This window comes from Apium graveolens, chromosome 3 (assembly GCF_009905375.1).
Source record: "Apium graveolens cultivar Ventura chromosome 3, ASM990537v1, whole genome shotgun sequence".
Lineage (NCBI taxonomy): Eukaryota > Viridiplantae > Streptophyta > Magnoliopsida > Apiales > Apiaceae > Apium > Apium graveolens.
This window is the reverse complement of record NC_133649.1, coordinates 11818143-11837743: the sequence shown is the minus strand read 5'-3', so window position 1 is coordinate 11837743 and position 19601 is coordinate 11818143. Positions and strand designations below refer to the sequence as shown.

General features: G+C 35.8%; 1 protein-coding gene across 1 annotated transcript; it reads right to left on the bottom strand.

The window, feature by feature from the left end:
* On the bottom strand, positions 1-19288 carry LOC141713881 (uncharacterized). Its single transcript, XM_074517446.1, has 3 exons — positions 19049-19288; positions 158-1552; positions 1-57 (listed from the first exon to the last, which is right to left on the bottom strand). Exons 1-3 carry the CDS (start codon positions 19286-19288, stop codon positions 1-3), a joined length of 1692 nt encoding a protein of 563 aa, XP_074373547.1.
* Between the last annotated feature and the right edge of the window lie 313 nt (positions 19289-19601).

Below are 19601 nucleotides of genomic sequence, written 5' to 3'. Positions count from 1 at the left end.
TCAAACACATATATAGTACTTTTCTTGAGACAAAACAGGAGCAACATCCAATGGTTGCTGCAATGATACAAAAATATGTAATAAATATTTTGGATGACCTTTTCCTCTTACGATAAGGGTGAGCAAGGGGAAGAAATGTACGATGACCCATGTATACATTTTTTTTGCAATATTTTAGACGAATGTCAATCATAGCATCTTCACAAATCGGACATGCATTAGCTCCTTTAATACTGTACCCTGAAAGGTTTTCATAGCCAGGAAAATCACTTATGGTGCAAAAAATCATGGCACGCATGGTAAAATCTGCTTGGTTGTATGCATCATACACCCTCTCGCCTTGATCCCACAATAACTTTAGATATTTAATAAGTGGCTGCAGATATAAATCTATGTTATTTCCGGCTTCTTTAGGACCGGGGATTAGCAATGTCAACATGATATACTTGCGTTTCATGCATAACCAAGGAGGCAAGTTATAAATCGTTAGAAGAACTGTCCAAGTGCTATATTGAGAGCTTAGAGTGAGATATGGGTTCATGCCATCTACACAAAGTCCAGGTCGAAGATTTCTAGCTTCTTGACCAAATTCCGGGAACTTTCCATCAATGGTTCTCCACTGTGGAGAGTCAGCAGGGTGTCGGAGCATCCCATCCGACTTTCTTCCTTCCATGTGCCACCTCATAAGCTTTGCATCGTTCACATTTACAAACATGCGTTTAAATCGTTCCACAATGGGAAAATACCGTAAAACCTTCATAGGAGGCCTCTTATTGTGACTAGTAAAAGAATTACTTGCCTCCCGCTTGTACCTAGAGGCTCCGCATTTTGGACATATGTGCAGATGTTCATGCTCATTTCGAAACAGCACACAATCATTAGGACATGTATGTATCTTTTTTACATTCATACCCATCGGACACAGTATCTTCTTTGCCTCATAGGTGGAAGTGGGAAGCTCATTATTTGGAGGACGCATTTCTGATAGAAGTTTTAGCATTTCTGTGAAACTCTTATCACTCCACCCGTTCTTTACTTTGAGCTTACACAACTTCAAGGTTGTTGATAACCTGGTAAACCGATCAGTGCACCCTGGATAGAGAAGTTTTTCAGAATCATCAACCAAGTTCTCAAGAACTTTCGGTTGGTGCATTAAAAGATCTTCAACATCGTGGATCATCTCATCAACCATATCATTTTCCTCATCATCTTCTTTATTGATAGGAGTACTATCTCTATTACTTCCATAATCATCATCAGGTTTATTTTTATTTTCAGAATGTATTCCTTCCCCATGCCAAATCCACTTAGTATAATCATTCCTGAAACCACGACGAAATAGATGATCACGCACTGTCATAGCATTATGATACTTTTTTAAATTAAAACAATCACGACATGGACAAGTGATCATGTCTTCTTTTCCTAATTCCATTTTCTTTTTCTCTACATTTAGCTCCGCACATTCAATGAACTTGTCAACTCCATCAACATACTCTTGGTATATACGTGGTATTTTGTACATCCATGTATGCCGATCCATTTTAGATTTCTAAAATATATACAAAAGACAAGGCAATATTTATTAATATATCATTTTTGTTAGACTAACACTAGTACAAAACTGAACTCTTACGTCGTCTATTTTACTTCGCATATAAAAAAAACCGACGTATATATCTCTTTATACGTCAGATTCTTAACAAGGCTACGTATATAAAGCTTTTGAAATTAAATTTTACGTCAGTTCACAAAATAACCGACGTATATGATTGTCATATACATCGGTTCAAATTTAGCCGACGCATAAAAATTAAATTTACGTCGGTTTTATTTCCCTCCCTCCTTCCCCCCCTTCTCCCTCTCTCTACCTTTCTCTATCTCTCTCTCTCTAATTTCCTTAATTAAATTATGTTTGAAATAATAGAAATTTGGAATTTGTTATAAGTTGGGTACTGGTTATTTTCTTTAATTTTTTACCTTTGGCGTGACATAGTCTGATTAGATTTACATTGGTTGCTAATCGTTATTCATAAGGGTGTATTAAATTAATGGGTGTATTAAATTAATATATAAATTTGTTGATTTATTAAATTTAATGTGGATGTTAAAATATAAAATTTTCTTGTTGTTAAGCATGACAGCCTACAACAACGAGTACATGATAACTACCCTGTGTCTTGACTCTTCACCTGTTAAAGTTAAAATATTTCCTTCACTGTGAAATATAAAGTTGATTTTCAGGTTAAGGATTGATTAAGTGGAAACATATTTAATTACAAATATTATAAGTTGTGGTACTGATTACTATGTTGGTAATATTATTATTGCATTTGTTGCTGAATAATCAAAATTTTACACCCTTCTTATCTTTACCTATTTCTGACATTGGTGCTTCATATTACCCTGATCAATGTAGTAAATATCAACTTATCCTAACTTATTCTACATTATAGACAGGGAGAGTTTTAATTGTTCACATTATAAATATACAACGTTCACCAAATAATACATAGAAGCATAGTAGAAGACATATTTCCCACCAGATGCCTAATATTTGCAATGGGTAATAAGGTATAAAATCATACTTCTAATGTACTCAGTGACTCGTAGTCTCTATGAACTCAACATATACTTTAGCAAAAAAAAACTCAGCATATTCACCACTTACAATTAAAGAATACATTTCGTTCAACAAGTTTAACAATAATAAACCCTATAATGCCCTGTTTAATTTGCCAATTAATTCATCATTTGCCAATTACTTATAGTAATCACCGATTTTATTATTCTAGCAAACTGAACTCAGTAAGTTTGAATAAATAAATTTATATGAACTATTATAAAGGTCAAGAACAGAATCTCATATAACTAAGTTTGCTTATCCACTGAACTTAATTTGTTTTCTTCTTGTTGCTAATAAAGTTCTATTATATATTGATAATTTCAGTTATAAGTTTATCTGAACTCAACAAACTGATTTTTTTATTATTAGAAGCAATTGGTAGTCTAGTATGGAGTTTCTCTCTTTAAACTTTATTTTCGATGACTACATGTGGAGCAAGAATATTCACTAAACTATTTCACCTGGTTTTTAGATTACTGATGCGGATATTCCTAAGGAAGCATTAGTTTGCTTTCCTGACTCTATATACCAGCGACAAGAAGAAAACTAAGTTTGATACAATAGAACCTCAACAAACTTATAACTTAAAGTTACAATAAAATTGACACTTCTGGTGCCAATTGGGCTAGGTAGTAGCTTTTTCAGATCGGGGAAAAATGTATCAAGTTAAACTCTACTGTTATTAATTGTATGAATATTACAAATTACTGGAAAATATCAACAAATACTTACAAATCGTAAATTAAGATAAACCCAATTTAGTACCCAAAAGATAAACCCAATTTAGTACCAACAAATTAAGAACCCTAAACTAAATACCCAAATTTAGTAATTCACAAACCCTAAAATTAAGAACCCTAAAATACTTATAAATCGTAAATTGGATACTTACAAATCGTGATACGACCGGAGATGTTGCAAGTTGTTGATGAAATTTCAAGACCCAAAGATAATCGACCTGGAGCTTTACAAGAAGACCTAATTGAGCTCCCAGAGATATTTTACTCAGAGAGAAAAGGCACATCCAAAGCTTAATTAGCAGAGACTCGTCCAAAGTCGAAGATTTAAGTCACTTCCGGAGTTAAGTAGAAACAAACTAAATTACAGGTGCACGATCACCAGACCACGTTGGAATATTGCAAATCTGATATGTCTAAATACATATTTAGCTGAATCAACGCGCATAACATTATTATTCACGAGTTTTTGTAGTTCTCTAAGAAACTCAACAAAGTCATATATTACTTTCATATGATCTCATGTTATTACATTTAACTATATATTATTACTTTTTTCATTATAATATATAATATAATTGTACATATCTATTCTCAACACAATTATATGATTAATTCTCATTATAATATATAATATAATTAATGTAGGTAAAGATGAAAATTATGATTTATGTTTAAAAAAATTATTCAGAAAGATTTTTTCAAAAAATACATGTATTATGGACCCGGCTGGGGGAGTATTTGTATTAGTGCATTATCCACTGATTGTTAACACCTGTGTGTTTATTTATATAAAAATAAAATTTCAATTAATTTTCAAAAATTGAAAAAGAACAATTCAAATCTACTAATTATTAAAATTTAAATTAATTAGTTAATTTATTGTTAGATTTTTGGTGAAATATTAATTCTTTTGTAATTATAAAATTATTTTATTTAATTTCTTTTATATTTTAAAAGAATTTAAATTTTAGTATATCATAGATATTTAATTTTTTACTATTTTTAATTGATTTTAATAATTTCTCATCCATAATTTATTAATTTTATTTCATATTTTATAGCTATACTAAAAAATTTTATTATAGCGTCGGCATTTAGAAGATGACGCTTTAAACCCAATCTACAGCATCGGCAATTAAATGTCAACGCTTCAAACCAAATTTGTAGCGTCGGCATTTACAAGCCGACGCTTTAGACCAAACCTACAGTGTCGATATTTTTAATGCCGATGTTGTACGTAGAAGCTACAACATTGGCATTATAAAGACCGACGCTATATGTGATTTTAGGCGTCGGCGTTGGAAAGCCCGACACTACAGACTGTCAAAAACGTCGGCTGTATCAAAGACCGACGCAACATATCATGGACAAATGCCTTAAGGCGTCGGTTAAAGTTGCAATCGATGCTTGAAGTGTGTTTAAGTGTCGGTTCTATATTCAACCGACGCAAAAAGTGCGACGCAGAAGGATCTTTCTATACTAGTGATAGTTAACATCGTTACTTTTACTAATATTTAATTGGACATGAATTGGGTGTCCATTTTTGCGGCTGAGTTGGTATTCTGTACATTCAAATGATTTTAATGTTAATATATACATTATCAAGTTTATACTGGGTTTAAAGTTAACAAAATTAGGTTATGTGTTAGTGGGCTTTAAGGCCCAAATTACTCTCCTTTTTATTTATAATTCTTGGTCCGATTATAGTTTATAGCTTATTTGGTTTAGTTAGATAAAATTAACATGGTTTAAGTTTTTAAGTCTCTTGCGACCTGATTATGAATGTTGAAGTTGGTCTTTCTTTAATTGAAACATGTGGTATGTTTGTAGTGTCAGAATTATATTTTATTTATAGATTAAAAATAATTAATTATGATCTACTTATTAAATTCTAGGAGTTGTCCGTGCAATTAATTTCGGATTTCAAGTGTCGCTTCTGAGGTAAGTACTTTTCGACTTACTTTTATTTTCCGAAGAGTTTTGATACTCTGATTTTCGAATTTCATATAAGATATAAGAATTCTATTTTGAACTGTATAAGAAATAAGATACGAGAATCTTTTGAAACTTATTTTTCTACATTTTTGAACCGTTTATAATTTACGCAATAGTTCCGTAATTTACGCAATAGTTCCGGAACTAGCCTTAGATACCCTTAGTACGCGCACAAGTGTGCTACTTAAGATACCTATTAAGGACGCGTGATTATTGAACTTTAGATGTCGATCACTGGAAAAGTGTGGTAAATAAGAATAAGAATTAGATGCCGGCTACTGGAAAAGTGTGGCCATAGATCAAGACTGTGGTATTTATAATAATTATCATTTCGTTCTGTTTTATTCTGTCATGATCTGTTATAAAATATGTTTGTTCTATTTTAAATTATGAATTTTAAAATATAAAACTTTGGGTTGGATCTATTTTTAGAAAATATTTTACAAAATTATTATTGTTTTGAGAAAAATTATTTTATTAAAACACCCATTATTTTTCTGTTTAAGAGTTAGTCAATTTGTACTTGCTGAGGTTTGTAGCTCACCCCTTTTAATATTTCAGGTTTGGAATTTGGAGCATGATAAGAATAATGAATGAAATTTATGTGGAGATCTCTGTTGCTTCGTTCCGTGCTATTTGAATTAGAATAAAGACTTTGTTTTTAGAGAATGAATTTGCTTATATGTAATTGTTAGGAATATATGTGCATTAGTTTGATGATATGTTTAACAAAACACTTACCATCTCTGGTGGAACAACAAATCCACCAGAAAAGTTTTTAAAGGTTTATTGTGTTCTTTACATTTGTGTTTGAATATATATCTGTCTGTATCAGCTTAAAGCAATTCACACACTTGTTCATCTTGAACACACAGTCTTTATAAACTGCTCAAAACTTGAAAAAGTTTTGAGATTTACATTCAACCCCCCTTCTGTAAATCTCATTGTTAGTTCTCTAGAAATAACAATTGGTATCAGAGCAGACTCTTGACAAACAAAGAGTTTAAAGATCTTGGAATCTAACAAAGATGAGTAAGAAGGATATTGGAGTAAAAATCCCAGTTCTTGACAGAGACAGTTATCACCACTGGAAGGTGAAAATGCACCTTCATCTACTCTCCCAAGATGAAGGTTATGTAAACTGTATTGAGAATGGTCCTCACATTCCCCACAAAGTAGCCACAGTTGCTACGGCCACAATTGCTGTTGGTCAATCCATTCCAAAACCTAGAGCAGAATGGACAATGGAAGACACAGAAGAAGTCCACAAGGATAAGAAGGCTATGAACATTTTGTTTAATGGTCTTGACAAGGATATGTTTGATAATGTGATAAATTGCTCAACTGCCAAAGAGGTTTGGGACACAGTTCAGCTGCTGTGTGAAGGTACAGAACAAGTAAAAGAGAACAAGATGCAGCTTCTCATTCAACAGTATGAGTATTTTCATTTTGAAGAAAATGAATCTTTAAATGACACATTTAACAAATTCCAAAAGCTGTTGAATGGATTGAAGCTGTATGGTAGAGTGTACCAGGTGAAGGATTCAAATCTTAAATTCTTAAGATCCTTGCCAAAGGAATGGAAACCCATGACTGTCTCCTTAAGAAACTCTCAGGATTATAAGGACTTCACTCTTGAAAGATTATATGGAATCTTGAAGACTTATGAACTAGAGTTGGAACGGGATGAGGTATTGGAGAAGGGGAGAAAGAAAGGAAGTTCAGTTGCATTGGTAGCTGAAAATGAGAGGGAATGCAGACAAGAAACTGTGAGATCTACATCAAACTCCAAAGATGGTACAAGATATCTGGAATCAAGCAAAGGAAAAGAGCAAGTTGCTGAGAATGAAGACAACTCCAGTCAAGATGACTCTGATAGTGTTGATGAGCATCTTGCAGATGGAGAGGAATAGAATGAAGATGTGGAGTATGTCAACTTAGCTCTCATGGCTGATTCTGAGGAAAATGAAGTTAGTTCATCAAGCAATCAGGTAACAACTCAGGTAATCACTACTGATGTAACACAACTTACTAAAGAAGAGTGCAATGATGCTTTTAATGACATGTCTACTGAATTGTATCATTTGCGTGTGTCTCTTAAATCTCTTGCTAAAGAAAATAGTAGGATTAAAGAGAACAATCTGTTTTTAAGTAATAGAAATGCTATGTTAGAAGATAAGTTGATTGACCTAGAGAAAACCAAGCTGCATTGTATATCTGTTGAGAATGAACTAGCTGAATCTATTAAGAAAGTAGAAATACTTTCTAATCAATTAAAGAGAGAGCAAGAGGTGATTAAAGCCTGGAAAACATATAGGGATGTTAGTGCTCAAATTGCCAAGGTCCAAGGAATTGAATCATTCTGTGAAACTGCCTGGGATAAAAACAAAAAGAAACTGGAATTAATTGATGGGCTGTCAACGGATGTGGAATCAACGGATGATGAAGGTTATCCGTTGAAGGAAGAAAATGAGCATCCGTTGAAGGTTCTTCAATTAAAACAGGCAGATGTTTCTATTAGTGAAAATCTAAAGAAACTCAACAAAAAGTTTGGTTCAACTTCCAAGAACTTTGTTAAAGAAGAAGCAAGCACATCCAAAGATGTCAGTAAGGTGAATATAGGGCACATGACCTTAGAACAGTTAAATAATAGGCTCAAGATGGTTGAGGATAAAAAGGAAACTAAAAGAAAATCTAACAGAAATGGGAAGGTAGGTGTTAACAAACATAACAATTACACACCTGATAGGTATGCTCCTAGAAAAAGCTGTGTGCATTGTAGTAGTGTTAATCATCTATCTGCTAATTGCAAATCTATTAAGAAAACCCCCATAACTGTACCCTCTTCCATGCCTAACATGTCTGCATCATCTCTACATGTTATGCCTACTATGTCTCAACAGAATCCTTATGCACATTTTGCAAACATGCCATATTTTAACAATCCTTATCTTGCTGCATTTAGTATGCCTCAAATGCCATACAATATGCCTATGTGGAATAACATGTATGCACAATCCATGCCTTATCATATTCCAAATGTGCTAAATAATTCTGTGACTAACCCTACACCTCAACCAACTACATCCAAGACCAAGGTTGACTCAAAGTTACCTAAGTCTAGAGATGCAGGAGGAATGAAGTCTAGGAGAAAGGCTAACAAGAATGGACCCAAGGAAACTTGGGTACCAAAATCAAATTGATTGATTTTATGGTGTGCAGGGAAATAGAAGAAATCTATGGTACTTGGACAGTGGCTGTTCAAGACACATGACAGGAGATTTCTCCCTGCTCACAGAGTTTAAGGAAAGAGCTGGCCCTAGCATAACCTTTGGAGATGACAGAAAAGGGTTTACTATGGGATATGGCTTGATTTCAACAAGGAATGTCATCATTGATGAAGTTGCATTAGTTGATGGTCTCAAACATAACTTACTGAGCATCAGTCAACTATGTGATAAAGGGAATACAGTTTCCTTCAATTCTGAAGCCTGTGTTGTCACTAGTAAGAAAGACAACAAAGTGGTTCTAACTGGAGTTAGAAAAAGAAATGTGTACTTAGCTGACTTCAACTCTGCAAATGCAGAATCTATTACTTGTCTCTTCAGCAAAGCAAGTTCAGTTGAGAGTTGGCTATGGCACAAGAAGCTATCCCATTTGAATTTCAAGACAATGAATGATCTAGTCAAAAAGGACCTAGTAAGAGGAATTCCTCTTGTTGAATTCTCAAGGGATGGTTTGTGTGATGCTTGTCAGAAAGGCAAACAAAGGAAAGCATCATTCAAAAAGAAGCTTGAAACAACAATTGATGAACCATTACAGCTGCTACATATGGATTTGTTTGGACCAGTCAATGTATTGTCAATTGCAAGAAAAAGATATTGCTTAGTAATTGTAGATGATTTCTCAAAGTTTTCATGGGTCTATTTTCTTGGATCAAAGAATGAAGCAAGTGAAATCATTATCAATCACATCAGGCAAGTCAATAATCATCCTGACCTGAAGGTTAGGAATATCAGGAGTGACAATGGAACTGAGTTCAAGAATTTATCAATGAGGGTGTTCTGTGAAGAAAATGGAATCATGCATGAGTTCTCAGCTCCAAGAACACCTCAGCAAAATGGGGTAGTTGAAAGAAAGAACAGATCTTTAATTGAGGCTGCCAGAACAATGCTTGAAGAATCAAAGTTGCCAACATATTTCTGGGCTGAAGCTGTTAATTGTGCCTGTTTCACTCAAAATATCTCTTTGATCAATCAAGCTAAAGGCATGACTCCTTATCAGTTATTCAAGAGAAGAAAACCAACTCTAAACTTTCTTCATGTCTTTGGATGTAAATGCTTTATACTAAGGAATCAATCTGACCATAAAGGGAAGTTTGATGCAAAGGCTGATGAAGGGATATTTGTTGGTTATTCAGCTGGAAAATCTTATAGGGTCTACAATCTAAGAACCAACATTGTTATGGAATCTGTGCATGTTGTGTTTGATGATAAAAAGATTGATGGACTAACAGATGAGGGACAATATGAGAGACTCAAATTTGACAACATTGAGATATATTGTGATGATAGTGAAGAGGAGACTGATGGAGATAACACTTCAAAAGGGATTCAAAACATGCCCTTGGATAATGCACAAAATACTGCATCCGTTGAAAGTCAGAATTCTGCATCCGTTGATAGAGGCAATGTAGTATCCGTTGAAAGACATGGTGTATCATCCGTTGAAGTACTAAATGAAGCATCCGTTGATCATAGTTTATCAACGGATAATCGATTTACATCATCAGTTGATAGAACTCCAAGTTCCCTGCAAAGGACCAACAACTCAGGGGGAGTTTCAACTAGTCAACACTCTGTCTCACATCATGACAATACTGAGGCCACCTCATCTAGAGCACATCTTCCACTTCAAAGGAAATGGACCAAGAATCATCCCTTTGAACTGATCATTGGTGATGCATCATCTAAAGTGCAAACAAGAAGAGCTACTCAAGATGAATGTCTGTATAGTAGTTTTCTATCTCAGGAGGAACCTAAGAAAGTGGACGAAGCCTTATTGGATCCAGATTGGATATTAGCTATGCAGGAAGAGCTAAACCAATTTGAGAGAAACCAAGTTTGGAAGCTGGTACCCAAACCAAAGAACAAGAGTCCTATTGACACAAAATGGGTATTCAGAAACAAGATGGATGAAAATGGCATTATCATAAGGAATAAAGCCAGATTGGTTGCTAAAGGCTATTCTCAGCAAGAGGGAATAGATTTTGATGAGACATATGCTCCTGTTGCAAGACTTGAAGCCATCAGAATTTTTCTAGCCTATGCAGCTCATGCCAATTTCAAAGTCTATCAAATGGATGTCAAGAGTGCATTTCTAAATGGGAAATTAGAGGAAGAAGTCTATGTAAGTCAACCTCCGGGATTTGAAGATCCAAATTTTCCAGACTATGTATATTATCTGTTGAAAGCACTCTATGGACTGAAGCAAGCACCTAGAGCCTGGTATGAAACCTTATCAAAATTTCTTTTGGAGAATCACTTCACTAGAGGTACTGTTGATAAAACTCTCTTCTTTAGGAATGTTAATGGCTCTAGTATACTTGTTCAAATTTATGTAGACGACATAATATTTGGTTCTAAAGATGATAAACTTTGTAAAAAGTTTGCTAAGCTAATGCAAAGTAATTATGAAATGAGCCTTATGGGAGAACTAACCTATTTTCTTGGTTTACAAATTAAACAAGTTAGTAATGGAATTTTCATTAGTCAAACTAAATATATTCATGATCTTTTAAAGAAGTTTGACTTAATGGAATGTTCATCTGCAAAAACTCCCATGGCCACTGCCACCAAACTTGAATTAAATAAGACTGAAAGGTCTGTGGACATTACAAGTTATAGAGGCATGGTTGGTTCACTTTTATATTTAACTGCTAGCAGACCAGATATAATGTTTGCTACATGTCTGTGTGCTAGATTTCAAGCTGATCCTAGGGAGTCTCACTTAATAGCTATCAAAAGGATTTTCAGATATCTCAAGGGTACACCAAATTTAGGTATTTGGTATCCTAGAGAATCTGGCTTTGATCTAATTGGTTATTCAGATGCAGACTATGCAGGTTGCAAAATAGACAGGAAAAGTACAACAGGCTCCTGCCAATTCCTGGGAAACAAGCTTGTATCATGGTTTAGCAAAAAGCAAAATTCAGTCTCTACTTCTACAGCTGAGGCTGAATACATTGCTGCTGGAAGTTGCTGCTCTCAAGTGTTATGGATGAGAAATCAACTCCTTGACTATGGACTTCATGTTGATAGAATTCCTATCTTTTGTGACAACACAAGTGCCATAGCCATAACAGAGAATCCTGTACAGCACTCAAGAACCAAGCACATTGATATAAAGTACCACTTCATTAGGGAGCATGTCATGAATGGTACAGTGGAACTACATTTTGTTCCAAGTGAACAACAAATTGCAGACATATTTACCAAGCCACTTGATGAATCAACATTCACAAGATTAGTAAGTGAGCTAGGTATGCTTAATTACTCTTAAAATTCATGTCCTTATTGCAATTTGAATTGAAGCCTGAAATATTTTAGTTGCTAGAACAAATTTGACTTTTAACAAAGTTTATACCATCAACGGATGTTTCCTATCCGTTGAAAGTCAAAATTGCTCTATCAACGGATATTCATTATCCGTTGAAAGACAAATACATTTCTGGAATTTTTATCCGTCAACGGATAAAACTGAAGTACATTTCAACGGATGACAATTTGCCTTATCCGTTGAAATGTCACATCAGTCGATTCAGGTGTTTCACAGCCGTTGATTCTATTTTCTTAACCGTTGATACTCATACATACATCTGTATGTATTGGTTTTAAAGGTAGTTGTTAGAATACTTACAGTTTATTCTTAAACGGCTGAAATTCACTAACATATACTTATTGATTAATCTTTTACTAATTTTTTTTTTGAAAGCATATAAGCCCTTCTGATTTTTCATTTTTACTTTACGCTTTCTTAAAATTTCAAGCATTTACCATTTTCTCTCTGCAAAACCTTCAAGTTATTCTCTGCAATTTCTACTCACAACAATGGCACCAGTCGTGAAAATTATGTCTCAATCTGGGTTCATCTATGAGAAGAACAATTTCATAGCTTTGGTAGAAAAGAATGAAGCCCATTCAGACTATCACAAAATGATGGACTTCATCAAAAACTGTAAACTTAGCTATGCAATGCTGGAAGCCCCAACGATTTACTGTGAAGTAGTTGAGGAGATTTGGACAACTGCTGAGTTCAACTCCAAAGATATGACTATCTCCTTCACTCTCAAAGGTAAAAATTACTGTATTAACTGTGATGATTTACAAGCATGTTTTAAATTACCTGAGAACAATGCCATGACACCACACACTGATAATGATGTATCCAGCATGTTAGATTCCATAGGTTATTCTCTTAACTCTGCTAGTTTAGGGAGTATTAGAAGAAAAGGCCTTAGGAAAGAATGGAGTTTTCTTGGGGATGCCTTTATAAAGGTTTTCTCTGGGAAAATTAGTAATTTTGATGCCATAACTTCATCTCTTGTTAATATGCTCTATATGCTTGTTTCTGATAGGTATTTTAACCTTAGCAACTATGTGATGCTAGAATTGGGTACTAGATTAGGTAACAAAGCTAATAGACCTAATAACATCTATTATGCTAGATTCTTTATGTTATTGGCTAACCATGTTGCTGAAGGTTTGGTCATAATCAATGAGAATAATAAACTCAAGTGCTGGGCACAAGAGAAAAGAGTTCTTGCAGATTTATTGAGAATGGATCTCAACAGCAGTGTGCCATTGGTATATTTACCAATCATGAATGCACCTCAGGTAGGTGAGGTAATTGCTTCTACAACTCCTACTTCTTCCAACCCCTCTATTTCTTTATCTTCTAGTGTGGCCATGAAATCTGTGACAATGCCCCAACAGATTTCTACCAAGGTCACCAAAACTAAACTTTCAAAATCAAAGACAAAGAAAACCACCTCTGTTGTTTCTCAAAAGACAACAGTTGTAACACCAACCATTAACCCTGAGGGGAGTGAACAGGGTGTGAGTGGTGAGGGGAGGGGTGAACATCAAAGAAACCCCCAGGATAAGGAAGGAGAGTTAAGTGCTTCCCAAGCTAGCCAAGCCACAGTTTCTCAAAAAGCTGTGGTGGTTGAAAAGGTATCTAGCACATCCCTAGTTGCATCCTCCCAAAAGGATGTTACTATTGAAAATAGTTCCCAACCAGGAACACAGAACAAACGAGGGAGGGACACTGAAGCCAAACACTCACCAACAAAAGCTTTTATTAGAAGAAAGAAGGCTAGAACCCAATCTTCTACACAGGGTGCACACACTGCACAGATACATCCATCTGTATCTATGCCTTCTCAAACTCAGTTTGATGTGGCTCCAATAAATATGGAGTCACAGCCCCATTCTCTCACAATAATCACACATCAATCACCAAACACTTCATCACCATCTCTGGATGTGGATATGTTATTCCCATCAATTCCTGATTCTCCCTCTTTACAACTCAGGGAGGAGCCCCACTCAAATACAGGTGATCATCATCTCTTAGATGATTTGTTGGATCACCCGCAAATTCTTTCAGATATAATTGAAGGATCTGTGTCACCACATCTCAAATCAATCTACACAGATTCAACAGTTATATCACTTTCAATTTCAACTTCTTTTCCTTCTTCAACGGATATCACTCATCCGTTGACAAGTGGTTGCTCTTCAACGGATAAGCTTAACAGCAGTTATCCGTTGATAACATCAGTTTCACCTTCAACGGATATTCCACATCCATTGATAGTCTCTCCACACATAACTGAATCAATTCCAAGTGTAGAAGACATGAATATTGTGCAATCACTCTTAGGATTGAGGGAAGGGAGTGAAAATTTGAGTGAGAGGCTGGGTTGCTCCCAGGCAAAAGGAGAGATTGAGAGCTCGAAAATGCATGCTATTTCTTCCAGCATGGTAAAAGTAAGTGAGAGGAGTACCACCTTAGTAGGTGAAGGTGAGGGAGTGAGTTGTGTGAGCCAGGGGGAGCCCCTGATGCAAGAAAATAGAGAAAAAGAGAGAAAGGCAGGTACAGTAGATATAAGGGTGGAACCAGCCATTGCTAGTGAGTCAATGATTGTGGATGATGCTGAAAAGGAAAGACAATTTCAGCAACATTACAAAGCTGTAATTGATAACATTTCCTTGGATGCTGACACTTTTACTCATCCTGTGTCAGCCTATCAAATGTTGGCTGCTCAGGGCAATGAGGAGGCAGAAAAGACACTACATCTAGTACACACAACAGAATCTCTTCAAAGGGATAAAGCTGCTATTAACAAGATGCCTTCTACAGCTGGTGAGCCATCTGAGGAATTTGGAGTAAATTCTGATGATGATGACTCTGTTTCTTTTGATGGAAGCATGAACTTAGGGGGAGATGAAGGCCCTAGTTCAATTCCAAATCTACCTGAATGGGCTTTGACAAAGGAGTATAGATCAGGGGAATTCAATGTCTCCTTAGTCAAACAAATCAACACTATTCAACAGGCCATTCAGAACACTTCACATGCAAGTATCAAGGCTATCCTTCAAGCTCACCTGGACTCACTGCATCTCATGAAGTTGCAGCAAGTAAAGCAGAATCTGAGTATGGATGATCTCAGGAAGGATATTGCTGACTTGAAATCCTACAGTTCTGAAAAATTGGATTCAGTCATGCCCTATGGTACATTGCAGGACTTGGTTTTGAGATTGAAAAAGGAATCAGTTACTGAGAAAAGGCTGGCCAAGTTGGAAGACAGAGTTCAAGTTATTGAAGATTCTGTGGCCACCATTCTTCACAACCAACAATCTCAAACCAGTCTCCTAATACAGCTGGCAAAAGCACAAGGCTTGACCCCTCTCCTTGATGATAACAAAAAGGGGGAGAGTAAAAGGGAAGGGGAAGGAGAGCCATCTACAAAAATCAAAATATCTAAAGTGCTAGTTCCTGCCATCACTACTTCTCCAATCATTCAAATCAAAGGAAAGCCTGATGGAATTGATTTGATTCAGCTAGCAGCAGCTGAAATTCAAGTGAAAGAGCAAAGGAGGAGAATTGATGAAAGGTTGCAACTGTTGTTTGGCTCTACACAAGATAAATCAACATCTGTGAAATATAGCACAAAGATTGAACCAATCAACATGGAGCTCAAGCCAGTAGGGAGACATAAGGATGGAGAAGCTTCTTCCAAAGAACTACAAGCTATAATTCTCAAGCCCAATAAAAGATCCAATAAGGACTCTACAAAGAATCCTTTAAAAGAAGTGGACTTTCCTCCTCCAAAAGCTGATGAGAACAAGCTTTTAGGTAGGAGTATTGCTTATCTCAAAGAGACCATGGATGAGGCTGTAAGGAGAAATAGGGCTATTATCTCTAGAGAGGGAAAGAGCATATGTGTGATGCAAGGACATCCCAAATTCTCAATAGCCAAGAAGGAAGAAGTCAAGCAACTAAAGGCTGACAAAAGAGCACAAGCAAAGCTTGAACAACAGCTAAAGTCAAGTCAAGTTGAAGAAGAGAAAGGAATTGAAGTCAGGGGTGAAGACAAGATTGCAAACCTAGATGAGGTTTTTGGGAGTATATTTGGTGAGAGTATGGAAGAAATAGAGGTATGGCAGAAGGGAAACAGAAGAAAGGCCAAGGCACATAGAAGGAGTGAAGATAATACTGAAGTAACCAAATCTATATCTAAACCACTACCTTCCATACCTGAACCTCTTGTTGCTAATCCCACTATAAACATCCATGGTGAACCAATCATTCCAAAAGAGGAACCTATTGATTGGGACACCATCAAATTGCCTACCTTTCTAACCACTCTTCCACTACCAAAGAAACAGAAAAGAAAACCCAAATCTACACCTCCCATAACCTCTAAGAAATTCACTCAAAAACAAAAGCCTAAGCCTAAGCCATCCATTTCTAAAGATGATTATGTTCACATCTGTGACATAAAAGAAATTTCAGACATTGAACTCTATCTGGATGAGCTGGAGGATGTAAGAGGAATAGCTGCTTACAGACAGCTACCAGAGAGATTAGTGTTCAGATACAAAGGAGCTGGGGAAAGAACATGGCCTCTCCACAGGATTCTGAATGAAGGCTACTCTACCTTGATTAGAGTCTTTTCAGCTATACAAAAGGATTATGGCTTTACCAGAACTGCCAAGACTGAAATTCTCAACAAGATTGCCAATATAAGGAAAACTTGGAGGGAGCCCAATGCTTTACCCAGGACTTTACTCATTCAAGAAAGGGGAATTACAATTCACAAATCACCTCATTGGTTGATGAAATTTAGAGATGATAAAGGAGTCAGAAGATTTTTCAGACTTGAAGACCAACTCAAGATTGCCAGCAATGAAACTCTCAAGGAAATGCAATCTAAGTTGGATATCAGTGTTGAAGATGAAGCTGAATTCTTCAGACAACTCCAACTCCAAATTGAGGAAAATGACAAAGGGCTAGGAAAGAAAACCAGGGAACAAAGAAGAAAAAGATGATTTGCTCAGGCTAAAGGAGTATCCTTGGAAATACTGTAAATCTTCAATTTCCTCCTAGTACATACATTTTTGCAGCATTTTCAAATTTCTACTTAGTTTCAATTCATATATCTGTTAAGTGTTTTGTTATCATCAAGTTAACCCTGAATTTATGCCTACAATTCTTATAGACATAAATAGGGGGAGATTGTTAGGAATATATGTGCATTAGTTTGATGATATGTTTAACAAAACACTTAAGTAGAAATTCAGTGTCTGTAGCCTCAACGGATAAGACCACTTTGGCTATCCGTTGATGGTGTAGCTTTACTTAGAAATAAGTCTAGTGTTGTAGCATATTTCAGTCTCTGTATTTAAGATGTAATTCTTAGAAGTTGAAAGAAACTATTAGTCATGTTGACTACTAGAAGATATGCAGATAGGAAGGCCAATTGTAAATATTTCATGCCTTGTAATTTTGTATAAATGAAGTGGTATCAACGGATGACTTAAAGACCTTCAACGGATGAGAAGCTAAGCTTCAACGGATGTCTCTAAAGCTTCAACGGATAACATCCTTCAACGGATGAGTGCATCAACGGATGAAAGCTTCAACGGATGTTCTGTTGATTAACCGTTGATAAGTGGTAGTTGTACCTACAAACAGAGGCACGTGGGTGAACAGAGATAACTGAAATGTGGCAGCCTAATTTCAGGAACATCAGAAAAAGCAGCCGTTCTACTCTAGTATAAAGAGACATTAAGTCAACAAAGTACTGGAGTGAACTGGAGAAGAAACAAGTGGAGATCTTACTTTATTATTTTATTATATCCTTGTCTTCACTTGTAAACTTGGTAATACATAAACCAAGTAGTAGCTAGTAATTAGATAAGAATTTTTCCAGAGCTGTTTAGAAAAATCTTGAGAGAAAAATTATCTAGTTTGTACTAGGATGCAGCTGTGATCAAATTCTTAGATCACAGAATTTCTGAAATACCATCTCTGGTGGAACAACAAATCCACCAGAAAAGTTTTTAAAGGTTTATTGTGTTCTTTACATTTGTGTTTGAATATATATCTGTCTGTATCAGCTTAAAGCAATTCACACACTTGTTCATCTTGAACACACAGTCTTTATAAACTGCTCAAAACTTGAAAAAGTTTTGAGATTTACATTCAACCCCCCTTCTGTAAATCTCATTGTTAGTTCTCTAGAAATAACAGTAATAATAAGTCTTGTAGCACATTTCTGCAAACAACAATATATTAGTAGATGCTGTAGGATTCTTTAAGTCATGTTGACTACTAGATTGATATGTAGAATAGGTTGGATAATTGTAAATATAAGATGTCTTGTAATTCTGTATAAGTGAAATAGAGTCAAGTGACAGAAAGGCTCTCGACGGATGATCTACAAAGGCTCCCGACAGATAATCTACAAGGCTCCCGACAAATGACCAACATAGTCCCGACGAATGATCATAATTCAAAAGAGCAGTTGACAGTGAAAACACAATCACATGTGTCGGGTATTTGCAAATGGAATGTGGCAGCCTAATTGCAGGATTTAGAGAACAAAATAGCATTACCATTCCCATATAATTATGAAGATATTCAAATATGTTGAATAGTGTAATGAAGTAGCATGGAACTAGACTAGAAATAAATTTGGTTTTACTTGTTTGTCTTTTTATCATGTAACTTGGTAGTATATAAACCAAGTGTAACAAGTAGAATTAAGAAAGCAAGCATTATTTTCAGAGAGACAGAAAAAGCTGTATCTGTTAAGCATCTCTTTGTAATTCTGCAAGTTCACTTGTAAGCAGTTGTGTGCTATTCAAGTATCACAGAGTTCTCATCTTAATATATATATATATATGGTGGATAAGTTCAAATCCACCGGAAAGTTTTAAAGCCTTGTGTTTTATTGCTTTGTGTTTTGATTTCCACTTTACTTTCATTCCGCACTACTTGCAAAATCAAACATTTTTATATATCAAGTAAGAACATTCTTAAAATTAAAAAAAGAAGCCAGAATTACATTCATCCCCCCCCTTCTGTAATTCTTGTTGCATTGTTTGGGAATAACAGGGTTTAGGGCACCAATTTCTTCCTCCTCTAGCTCTAAAACCTCAACCTCTTCGGGCTCAGCAATAACAGGAGCAACCCTCTCCGGGACACTCTGCCTTACACTGTTTTCAGACGAACTCGTGTCCCGGATCTGCGAGCCGCTGCCTCCACCACCAACTTTCTTCTTGCCTGAATCAAGCTGCACAACATCACCAATCTTCTTAAACCTACCAGCCAAGTCCTGAAATTGCTTCGACATTACGTGGTGAAAGAGATTGAGCAACAGAAGACCTGCACAGTGGAACAACAGTCCAGGGAACAAAAACTGAAGAAGCACAAGTACGTATTAGGAAAAGGCAGAACGGAAGGCTACATATAATAAAAGCACTTACATCCAACATTAAACAATGTTTGATTATCTAAAAAAGTGTCTCGAGTCTACTGAGCCCCTAGAACCATGATAAAGTCGTACATCTTCGCCAAGACAGCTCCCCCGAGCTGCTCAGTTAGGTACCTGCTATTTTTAAGAATATTTTTGTACACGGGCATAAACTCCAGGTCCCCAACCCGGA